This window comes from Chanodichthys erythropterus, chromosome 21 (assembly GCF_024489055.1).
Source record: "Chanodichthys erythropterus isolate Z2021 chromosome 21, ASM2448905v1, whole genome shotgun sequence".
NCBI classification, from domain to species: Eukaryota; Metazoa; Chordata; class Actinopteri; order Cypriniformes; family Xenocyprididae; genus Chanodichthys; species Chanodichthys erythropterus.
In genome coordinates, this window is record NC_090241.1 from 38,456,750 (window position 1) to 38,469,349 (window position 12,600).

General features: G+C 36.2%; 1 protein-coding gene across 2 annotated transcripts in view; it reads left to right on the plus strand.

Moving 5' to 3' along the window:
• srp68 (signal recognition particle 68) overlaps positions 1–10,688 on the plus strand; it is a 65,606-nt gene extending 54,918 nt beyond the window's left edge. The window contains exons 10-16 of one of the 2 annotated variants that reach the window (XM_067374365.1): positions 1,943–2,010; positions 3,474–3,627; positions 7,247–7,341; positions 7,618–7,747; positions 8,435–8,510; positions 8,688–8,740; positions 9,205–10,688. In XM_067374365.1, coding sequence (XP_067230466.1) covers positions 1,943–2,010; positions 3,474–3,627; positions 7,247–7,341; positions 7,618–7,747; positions 8,435–8,510; positions 8,688–8,740; positions 9,205–9,432 — 804 coding nt within the window. In that variant the 3' untranslated portion in view covers positions 9,433–10,688. The remainder of the gene's footprint in view (positions 1–1,942; positions 2,011–3,473; positions 3,628–7,246; positions 7,342–7,617; positions 7,748–8,434; positions 8,511–8,687; positions 8,741–9,204) is intronic. The other variant, XM_067374364.1, reaches the window with a different exon arrangement.
• The last annotated feature ends 1,912 nt before the right edge of the window (positions 10,689–12,600 follow it).

The following is a 12,600-nucleotide window of genomic DNA, read 5'->3' on the forward strand; positions in this document are numbered from 1 at the left end:
TCCATACTGGTTGTCCAATGTGTTTTTATGTTGCAAACTTTTTTGACGCCATTTCGCCTCTTGTTTACAATCCTGACACAGTCTCCAAGGAAACAGAGACGTTAGCGGTCGCAAATATTATGCTGCCTTCACGTGCTCTCATCGCTATAGAGAATGAGAATGTTGCGTCACAGTGTTGCATTTCGGGAAGGCGTCGCCATATTAGCAGGATACGCTATCCGTTGCCATGGTTACTTTGACAGTGAGACGGTCAGACCGAGAGAAATAGCGTGATATTTGTTTGCAATTTTGCGATACGCCACAGTTTCTTGTAATGAAATGATAATGACGAAGTGAAAAGAAAGTGGCTCTATCAGGAGAGACTAAATAACACCGCCGAGCGTTGCCAAGGGACCTTCTAAAATGCTTAATGGGGCTTAATGTAACTTACTAAGACAGTGATATTAACAGACCAAACTCAGTAAACATCATACTAATAAAGTAAAGTTGAGTGTTTAAATTCACGAGCGTTTTCGTCACATAGAAGACTTTTGAGAAACGTTGCTTAATTTAATAATATCGGCACAACCCAAATTTGTTGGGCTTTATTAGTATAGAGTTTACTAAGTTTGTTATTTTATTGGCACTGTCTTTTTCTTTATGGGAGGAAAACACGTGTAATTAAGTGTTGCATTCATATTCTGGGCTCATGGTTTTCTGTCCGTGGTATGCTGTTTATGGTGTCAGTGCGGCACAGTGCAAGAGTTCAGACCCTTTAAGCAATTAAAAGCAAATTTTTAAATTTAAGTTATTAGCAAGCAGCATTATTTAGAGAAACTGCTTGACATCACTAACCAGTCTAAGACTCGGTAGGTAAAAATATTTTCCTGCTAATATGGCGGCGCCTTCCCAAAATGCAACGCGGAGTGTGACGTAATTCTCATTCTCAATTGTGAAGATGACTTTCCTTGAAAAAAATTTAACGCGAATTTGCTCGCAACCACTACTTCAGAAGTGGGAATTATCAAATTTGAGAAGAATCTTTGTGAGGAGGACTGGCAATGACTGTTTCTAATATTCTAAGACTAGAATCTTTAGACGCAGCACACTGCACGATTTTAAGCACCAACTGTAAACACCGACTGAACGCAACTGGCTCTGACTCGGCGCGATTGGACATGATCAGTCGTAAGTATCAAATTACATTCATAATCGGCCTTACAATCGTTAGGTGTGTCCCCGGCTTAAGTGGAAGAGAGGGGGGTACGCAGAAGGATGGTAATCCCTTCAGGGGGTACTCCAAGCTAAAAAACTAGTGTATTTAAAATTTTATTTTGACAATTGAGTTGAAATACAAAGGTCATCTTACCCCAAGGATCTAATTTCTTACCCCATGTCACCCTATGTATAGAATTACAATGGCATTAAAATGTAAATATGGTTTATGCAGACAATGTGTAAACAATGTTTTGCTAAAATTCAAAACATTCTGGAAGGTTTCTGCGATGGTTATATTTTGGGGTGGGGTTAGGAACGGGAATAGAAAATACTTTATATAAATTTTAGGCAGCTTATGTTTTTTTCTTTTTAGTAATTAATAACTTTTTTTTTATCAATATGAACAACACAATAGACAGTAAAAGGCCTATTACACTGCAGAGATGAATGCACAGTTCCAATATTTTGACACATCACACTTTTTTTTTTTCTCACGTGATTACATAAACTTAAGATATAAACTGTTCACATGAATAGCTCATTAGGATAGGCTTTTTCATAAGGAAGTGGATTTGATTTTTACATGTGCAGCCACATCTTACCATCTTTTCTCTTAAACAGCACAACTGACTATAAACTAATGAAATTTTTCAGTTTTTGTTTGTTTGATAGAATCCCACATCAATGTAAAACAGACATCTTTTATATTATTAGAAATGTGAAGCTATTTTTTTTGTCTCAACAGAAGCAGAGAGAAAGAGCAACAGAAGGTGCTGAGAGTGGCAAGGTGTCTAATCTGCAATACCTGCACAGGTTAGTGTGACAACTGCATAGGTTAATATGACAGCTGATTTATGCCTCGTTTCCACTGAGCGGTTCGGTTCGGTACGGTTCGGAGCGGTACACCTTGATCAGGCTTGCGTTTCCACTGAAAACAGTACCCTTACTTGATAGGCGTGGTGTAGCCGGAAAATAGTGATCGACGTCATTCTCGCGCGAAGAAGAAAACGATATAGTAAACAACAATGGAGGACATACTACAGCAGATCTTGTTTTTGCTTCTCGGCTTGAGGCTGTCTGTCACAAAAAGAAGACGAGTTTTGCATTCGGCGTTTCAGAATACAAAGATTGCAAAGTTCAGACGTCCATGCCGCAGCACCTACCAGCAAGCGGAGGAGAAAACCCGCGTAATTTAAAAACTATTTTACTGTGTAATTAAAAGTAGTTTTAAAAGTTTTTCAGGCGAGAATGTAGTTGTTTAAATCTCAAATCTGTGGTTAATTTATAAAGAGAGCGCCTATTTGAAAATTTGATCTGGCGTTGTCGGAGTTGTGAGATCCAGGCGATCACCGGGCGCTCGGTGCTCATGTACCCAGCCGAGAGCAGCTGTACCTCGGCTAATCCTTCTGACATTCGCTGCTAGCTATGATGTCTCTGTAATGGTTAAAAACAAGATATCATTCATGTTGTGTATAACGGGCAATTTTTGGTCTCATGAATTTATAATTTGTTCCCGGGCAAATCGTTTTGGCCGAGGGGAAAATGAAGTTTTATAACTTTATATATTTATTTAACTTTACCGTTGTCGTGCGCTGTACGTTTGACTGAATTGTTTGCTTGTCTTTATTTCTTATTGTAGCCTATAGCTTCTCATATTTTATTTATAATGGTTATTATTGATAATTAAAACTGACGTTTAACAAAAAGAGAAGGTTGTTTTGTGTTATTTCATTTTATTATAGGCTACATACAGTGAAGATAATCAGAGTACATAATATGCACATTTGCCTGAACCGCACATTAATAGGTTTCATATTTTTTAAATAAAAACGAAAAGAGGCAGGGTTGTGTTTTATATTTTGTTTTGTTATATAGCGTACATGAAGTGAAGATAATTAATGCACGCATTGTCTGAACCACGTTTGTGTGTGGCGCCTCTTGTGTTGTTGTCATTCCCCTTGTAGCCACGCAAGTGACGATTCTCTGTCAACCAATCAACGTTCTGCAGAGTGTAGTTCCACCCTTTTGGTACGGTACTGTTGTGCTTGGTACCCCAACGAAAGGATCCCAAAAAAGTGGTACAGTACGGTTCGGAATTAGGGTACCATTCACAACTTTTGACAATGGAAACGGAAAAAAATGCGTACCGAACCGAACCGTACCGCTCAGTGGAAACGAGGCATTTAAAAAAAAAAAAAAAAAAAAAAAAAAAAAAACTACTATGCGGTGATGCTTGACAGTTATGTATGTGTGTCTTTATACATACCTGCATGCAGCTACCTGACATATATCAAGCTGTGGACGGTGGTGAAGAGGAATGAGAGCATGGCTCATGCGCTGCAAACTAAACTGAAGGAGCCACAGACTGATGAAAACAAGAGAGGACCACGACCACAGGACCTGATACGACTCTATGACATCATCCTGCAGGTTCAGAGATGAAACATTCTTCATATATATAAACATCTGGTAACACTTTATATTAAAGTGTACTTGTTACATGAATTTAGTACATTTATTAACTATAGTAATTACAATGTTGTGCATAATTGCATGCAACTACCTCAAAACCGAACCCTTATCCTAACCCTATGTACATGTTGTTAATATTACTCTGTAGTTAGTTGCATAATTACACTGTAATGAGGGCACCCTAAAATAAGGTGTAATCAAACATTTTTACTGAATCTAACATTCTAGGACAATACATCTCTGAACACAATGTAAAAATCATGTGGACATTCTAATCTTTGAAAGAAACCGATATTATCGTTGTTTTAAAATATGGTATCAAAGGAAAAAATGCAGAACCACTAAACTATTGCTAATAAAAGAAATGCATTCAAAAACACGGGATTACATCGCTTTGTGTAGTGTACAAGCTCATCTGTCATGAATGTGTCCTGAAATGCAGTGAAGGGCCACCCACTCATCTAACAGGTCATAGTCCAGGGATATTTTCTTTCAAATGAGACCATTTTCACGTTTCTGTGAGCTTTCGTTCGTAAATAATCAGCTGTTTTGTCGCGGATGTGAACAGGAAATGCGCTCTCAAACGGAGAAACACATGATCTCCAAACCATCGATCAAAGCGTGCTAACGTTTTAGGACAGGTCGATGGTATACAAATCATGCCCGAACGTTAGCGTTTGTCAATCAGGCCAAACTGTCCGTTCAGAAACCGAGAAATTTGACACTTTAAGGTAAGAGGCTGGTCTCTCAGGTTGACGCGCGAGCTGGCTTGACTGACGTTTTCATGAGGATTTATAGTTTATGGACTGTTTTGATTTCGGTAATTACATCTTGAAAGGCAAAAGCATTGATGGCATCCATAAAAGAGATATCTGAAATGGAAACGAAATTGATATTGCCTCATCCAGTGGAGGACGCACGAGAGGAGATCTGTGCGTTTCATTGGTATGTGTATACTGTAATACTGCATTTCAATGCTTATCAGTGGCGTGCACTTTGATCGTGAAAGTGAAAGTGCCTTTTGCGGTCGCATCACGGTGCTCATTCGCAGTTTGGTCCCCCTCACTTTGAAAATGTCTCCTGCGCCCCTGGTGGCTGTTACACCTCGGCTGTGCCTTATTTTGTCTAATAATGGCTGGAGTCAATAATTCTGCTTGTACTAGAGTTACCACACCTCAAGACAATATTCAAATGTTTTATTTCAAGACAGTAGTCAGATTTGTCTTAAAAACTCTTGCAAGATTTTTCTTTGGTCAAAAATGATCTTCGTTCATGGCAGATGAACACAGTCATCCACACTCACAGTTACAGAGTACTAGAGTTGTCAAAAGTACTGACTGCGGTACAAAGTTGCTACTGAAATTTTAAAAATGACGCTTCGAGCGGATTCGTTAACACCTGTGATTGGCCATTGTGTTGATGTGCTCATCGGATATGTCTGTAATTGGCTTCAAAGATCAATGCTTGAAAAATGTTGTAAATAGTCAATGAAGCTCTTCAACGAGCGCTTACACAGATACACACAGAGTTTGAAAGCAGACGTCTTATCATGGACCAGTCCGCAGATAGAAGGCTGCTTTCAAAAGCTCCAGCTCCTGCTTTCAAATTCAAACACTTCCGTGTGCTTTCAAATGCTCCCTTGCATTGATCATTATAGCCAATCACAGACACATGTGAGGAGAGCATGAACACAATGGTCAATCAGAGGTGTTTACGAATCCACTCAACATCACTCACATTTTTAAAATTTCAGTACCGAAGTCAGTACTTTTTGACAACTCTACACAGTACCCTATCCATGTGAACTGCAAGCCCAGTACTGACAATAAATCCAAAATAAATGCAAAGAAACAGTTTGTAATATTAGCTTATCCTATTTATTAAACATATAAGGTAATACATTTTTTTTTTTAAAATCCCTTTAAGTAACAAATAAGCATATAAATCTTTTTTTTAAAAATCAGTGCAGAGCATTCCCCTGCCCCACACGATGTTCTTACCTTTTTCCTCCTTACCTGTTTGCATCCCTGATTTATGAAATAAAAAATAATCACTGTCAGGACAGATCATAAAGCAGTGCTTTGAACTATTTTATATTTAAAAATCTGTGAATTTATAGGTGGTAAAAATCACTAAATGACTAATTTGAAAAGTTAATAATAAAATGAACAACAGTCAAAGTCTTTGCATTACATAGAAAAAGTGGCAGGTCTATAATGGTGCTGTTAAGACATCAGAACCCGGAAGGCTAATTCCCCTGCTGGTTACTTCAAGATTTTCCTATGGGGTTTTATAATGGGTTTCATTATTTGATTTGAGTAAAATAAACACTGTGGTAAACATAACTTGACTATACTTGGAAGTTTTGTTCTACAATGTAAATTACACACACACGCATAGAGAGAACGCTAATTTAGAGACATAATGTTTGAATGTTTGAAAATGTACGTGTTTTTTTTTTTTTTTTTTTTTTTTTTAATAACTAGATAAGACCAGTTGTGAGTGTGTGCAGTGTATGTTGTAGAACAAAGCATCTAACTATTAGGCTATCAAGTTATGAAAAACACCATTATAAAATCCAAAACAAAAATCTCAAAGGAACCAGCGGCTAATTAGATTCCGGGTTCTGACGTCATACCTGCACCACTCTATATTTTGCATTTACACTCCAAGACAAGTATTGTCACATTAAATGATGAAATAAATCTTTGGCGGGACAGATTAATTTTGATGGCCAAAAATAAATATAAAAAATATTTTCAATGCAGGAAAAAAACATCTTTTGGATAACCAATTTCTTATGTGTTTCATCCCATGCCTCCATTGCTAATTCCAAGACAGTTTAGAGCTAGTAACATAGGCTTGAGCCATTGGTATGTAGAGAATCTCTCTCTTTCTCTAATGACTACATTTAAGTGTGAATTACCTGAGTTTGTGCAACAGTGTTTGGCAGCAGCGTCTCTACAAATTGTGAAGCTATAAGTTTAACTTCTTCAAAAACAGTGATGTTATTACCTTGCTACTGAAATGTTGTGTAGCTTTTCAGTTGCAAAACTATTTACAAGTTTCTATGCACGTGTACATGTTCGGAGTGCGTGTCTATACTGCGTGTGTGCGTTTGTAATTTGATGAAAAAAAATATATATATCATTTAAATATGACATTTTTATTCTATTGTCAGTGTCTTTGTAGGTTTTGGTTCTTTAGCTGTTGTAGGCTGTGAAGACTTTTTTTTTTTTTTTTTTTTTTTTTTATTAAATGGTTTTATGATTAACACTATCGTAATTCATTTTTCGCATCCATAATGCATAATGTCACATCTTCTATCATGATATATTGTGGAACAAAATTGTTACACCCTTACAAATATTCACATGAAAGTGATGTTCCTTTTCATAAAACTGACTTTTACATTTTAGAGTTAATGGTCTTGAACTGGAATTGTGCATAATAGACAATAGCAAAGGATCCAGGGAAGTAGTTAAAGCATGACGCATCACACAGTTGAACAGTATGCCTGTTATGCCTCTCTTCCTTCTCATTTCTTTTCTTTTTATACTATGTCTTTCATTTCCAGAGTCTTGCTGAGCTGTCATCACTGCAGGGTCTAGAGGAAGATCACACCTTCCAGAAAGAAGTGGCACTCAAGACTCTGGTCTACAAGGCTTACAGGTGAGTTTAATGCCACCTCCATTGATTTAAGTCTACAAAACTGCTTTCATTTATGGCCCCGTTTCCACCTGGTATTAAAGTGGATTTTTGGTGGGCCGATCAGAAGAGTTCAGTTCTTAATTCAGGTGCAAATGAGGTTTACAATGTTTCAAAATATCTTAATACCAGAAACAGGGCCTTTGTGTACTTGCATACATGATCTTTCATTTAGATATTTTTTTTTTTTTCTCTGTTTGAATAGTTTTTTTAATGCTTGTGTCGTTGCACTCTGAACAGGTGTTTCTATATAGCTCAGTCCTATGTTCTGGTGAAGAAATGGAGTGAAGCTCTGGTTCTGTATGAAAGAGTTCTGAAATATACCAGAGAGGTCCAGTCTAAAGCCAAGAGCCTCAATAATAGCCTTAAGGTACCAAACACCACATATCACTTCCCTTAAGAAATTGAGATGGCACCATGGCATAGTGATGGTATCAGATTATATACAGAGTAGTGGTCAAAAGTGTTGTCCGGCGTTTTCATTGTTGTTATCGTTATAGTTGGTGTGGACTCAGCTATTGTGTTATAGGTACGGACAATTTCCAGAGCCTTAATTGTAGACAATTTAAATCAGAATGTTTAATACTAGAATTAAAATACAAAAAAAAAAAAAAAAAATTAAGGCATGTGTTCCACAGTTTTTCACTGTTTTAAGTAACAGAATAAGATTTATGTACCAATACAAGAATAATCAATTTGTACCTAAAATATTGTTACTAAAACATTTTAATAAAATCTTTAGTTTTTAATTGGTTAATTGAAATGGATAGTTTAATTTACAGAAATAACTCAAACTTGCCAATTTATTATGTAACATTGTTTTTGCTCCTAAAGTTTAAATCCTGAGATTGATTAAACATTTGATATCTTTATCCATAAATTATTTCCATTTCCAAAATACCCTGGTACTTTTTAGTTGTGTACAGTTTAGTTTAGTCTGTCATTACCTTAAGCCAAAGTTTTACTTTCAGCTTCACAATTCTAAGTCAAAAAGATTGTGAAATTTAATGGGCTCTACTCAGTTTAGCCCTCATGCTGTTGCATTCCTTTCTCTCAGGATCTTCCTGATGTCCAGGAGCTGATTGCTGAGGTCAATGCTGAGAAGTACTCCCTTCAAGCTGCAGCCATCTTAGGTGGGTATACATGACTGCAGCCACTTCCATTCCACAAGGGACCAGTCATTCTTAATGAGCCAGAAACAGTCACTTTATTGACCTTCCGCCTTCATCCAAAAAGTCAGACACAGTTGCCATATGTTTTGAAAGCTTCATTAGCTGCAACTAACTGTGACTGTTGTATTTATGTTTTAGACACAGATGATGTTGCTGAGGTGCCCACACAGCAGCAGATTAAAGACAACACGGTAAGAGAGGGCAAATGGAAAGACTTCATTGAATATTTCCAGACAATTTTTCAGTTTACCTTTTTTGGGCATTATTAGTTTGCCCTAATTGTTATTTACAAGCTCAAGATCATGTCTACTTTACTGTTTTAGATAAGGCATGCTGACTTTTAACTGATACTCATATACACAAGTGGAGGAGGGGTAGAACAGCGGAATGTTGCTTGGCAGATTTGTGTGTGTGTGTGTGGTTCATGGTGTCCTGCAGTAGGGCTGGGCTTGTTTTAAAGGAATAGTTCATAGATGAGATAATAGAGATATCTCCTTCAAATCATTCCAAACCTGCATATCTAAAGAATCTTTACACATCTCTTTCTAGTTCATAGTGACCATGCCTGCAGGGTGTTTGCATTTTCATTTGAGTTCTGTGAGCACATTCTTTGTTGTCTTTGAATTCAAGAGCTGTGTTTCTGGTTTATCTACAGCCTCTGTCTGATCGATTGGAAAATTTCCGGCTAGATCCCACCCTCCTGAGCAAGCAGCCCAATCTGGTGCAGTTCCCTCCAGACTTCCAGCCAATTCCTTGCAAGCCTCTCTTCTTTGACCTGGCTCTCAACCATGTGGCTTTTCCACCTCTTGATGACAAGGTTGAGCAGAAGGGCAAGGGTGGCATCACTGGCTACTTCAGAGGCTTCTTTGGCTTTGGAAGCTAGATCTAGTCTCCGGTTTTGTTTTGGTTGTATTTGTAGTCATCTGAATACAGATCTCTCTTCAAGAGAGAGTTATGGATCCTTATTCTTTTAAACCATTTTCCCCAAAACATGCCATTATATATTTAAGAAGGTGTAAGAGTAGCCTGTTTGGTAGTAAATTCATATTGACTGAATTAGAGGTGATATAAAGAGACAGTTTATGCAATGTTTTCATCTTGCAAAAGGTGTTATATAAATCCTGCCAAGTGTCAGTGGTAATGCTTGGTATCACTACTCCCTCTTTAATCTAGAGTAAAAAGTTTGCTGGGTCTATCTTAATTTTTTTTATTTTTTTTTTTATCATAAACTTTTGAACTAAGATGCCTTTGTTTGCCTAGACCTGATCTCAATCTTCCCAGCTCATTATATAAAAGTGGACTTATTTCCCTCAAGAAGTCTACACTTTAACAATGCTCAAGATCTAGAATTCCAGCTATGAGAATTTTTTTGTTTAGTTTTGTTTTCTCATCTATGTTGGAGGATTTTTGTCTCTGCAAATAATGTCTGCATGTACCTTAGAAATATACACTGGTGCAATTTTGTTTAAAAAGTCATAACTTTGTTTTAAGATAATTCAAAACACAAGCCATTGAAAGGAAATGCTTTGTTAGTGCTTTACTTGTTATTTGTTATCTTTTGTTGTTTAACTAATTGCTTTTAACTTGCAGATGAGTTGCTTTTTCCCCCTTGTTTCATCAGTTTTGTGCAAATGTCTGTGAGAGCTCATTTAATCTTCACCAGACAGAGATCAGACCATTATAATGACTGTTAAAATGGATTGGATATGATAAATATTAAAACAGATTTTTAGTTTGAAATCTCCCGATTTAAAAATAAAAAACCTTTCTGGTCATCACTGCATGCCATGTTTTTGAACAAGTATTGGAGAGTCTGTCTTCCTGTGTTTCCCTATACATGCAGATCAGGTCTAAAAACATACCAAAAACATCAAGCACTACTAGTCCATATTTGTCTGCACTTGACTTTAGTCATTTTCTACCTATAGGATTAAGAAGTCTTGTGTAGATCTCTATCACAGCTCTTGACAGATTTCTGTTGTCATTCATTCATCTTCACATTCCTGAGCACATGCACATCATTCCAAGCAGGGTGCATTTGAGGAATCTCAAATTCTAAGGAATCTCACGCAAGGTAGTTTAAACCAAGCTTATAAGGTTAAAAGGCTGGCTCTCATATTTGGTTGCAGTGTGGATTTTATTATATTTGGTAATGGGTTCATCTGTTAAGGTTAACTTATTGGGCATTTAAGTGCATATATCAGATAAAAATTTAATTGAAATCTGAAAGTCCTTAATTCAGTTCAATTTGATAATGCCAGTATGCATAGAATCGCATGCAAGACTTTTTTTTTTTTTTATCGGTAAGTCTCGATCAACAATTGTTTGGTTTCTTTTGTATAAAGACAGGCATATTTAATGGCCCAAAATAATATATCTGTTAGTATGTTTGCGGAAGCACCACACCCCAATGTGAATTATCCTGCTTCAATCCCAGCCACTCCTTACCAGTTCTGTTAACTTTTTTAAAAAAAATTTTTTAAGTATCAAGCTGCATGGAACGTCGCTCGTGATTTTGATGGGTTTGCGAGGACTGTCAGTACATAGTTTCTTATATAGAGAGAGAGAGAGAGAAGGAGAATCTTCTGATAGTTTTTTTGTTTTTACATTTAATGGATGGATATTTAATGAATATAATTAATATATATATATATATAATATATATATATAATATAATATGCATTTTCTTTTTCTGGCTTTCCATAGAAAGGGAAAACTGGCTACTTTATTTAATCTGAAACTACTTTAAACAATTCAAAAATTTTCTTATGATTTTGTTGAATGTCATTGCTGGACTGCAAAATAAAAAAAAAAAAAAAGGAGAGCGGGTTGGGGTGAGATGAATGCTTAGTTATTTGATAATTAATTGAATCAAATTTAATGTTTCCACCTAATGTGTTCCATAGCATGACTGATCAATTTTCCCCATGGCCTCAATGATTTCACAAAGTGTTTATTCTAATTGTTAGAAACGATACATAAAACTAGAGTATATTTATCCAACTTGTTTGCTGTTTATATATTTCCTGTTTACAATTAATATTTTTATTGAAATGCTAAAAATGAAGGAGATTGGGAAAGGCGTGGAGGGGTGTACATTTAATTAACAAAGAAAGTATCTACAAAATTTGATGTCCATGTTTTCATTAGTGTTGCAACCCACCCTAAGTGCTATTGATATTGATTATTTAGGGATAAGTTGTACATTAAAAAAATTTACCTGATAAATGGGGAAATCCAAAAAAAAAATATATATATATATATATATATATATATATATATATATATATATATATATATATATATATATATATATATATATATATATATATATATATATATATATATATATAATGAAATTAACTGGGCAAGGATGGTAGAGAGAAAGAGGGAGTGACTGCAGGGCAAGACACTAGGCCTGAATCTCTGTCACACCTTACCATGTGACGGTACATGTTAGAAATGTGGGCTAACTACCACAGCCCTACTGAGAGAAAGTGACCCAACAACATTCCACACCATCTTACATTCACAGATTTTACACATTTAACAAAGCAGTGTCATTGTGCTGAAAATAATTTAAATGAACTGAATAAACTAAATAGAATTCTTCAGAAGTGCAACGTCTAACAAAATCTGGTCCATTTTAATACACCAAATATTAAATCACCAGAAATCAGAGCTGATTAGAGTGACTATAGCCACAACCAAATTTTTGGCATATTGTTAATGTCATGACTTCTTTCTATTTTACTGTATGTATAAGTATATACACACACATTTAATTACCATCAACTGGGCTTTAAAAAAAAAAAAAAAAAAAAAAAGAAGAGATGTGTGTAAATGTGTGTGTGTGTGTGTGTGGGTGGGTGAAAAATGGGAAGGTGAAACTGGTCTGCCCGGTCCTGCAAAAGGAGGAGGTCTGGGTGTCGCCCAAACACCTGTTTCTCAGGGAGGAGTGGAGACAGAAGAACGGCTTTACTTCACCACTCTGTGACAGTTCTAAAGGGGTAGAAAGAGTAGAGAGGAGTTTGTGGGGGTAAAGGAAAAA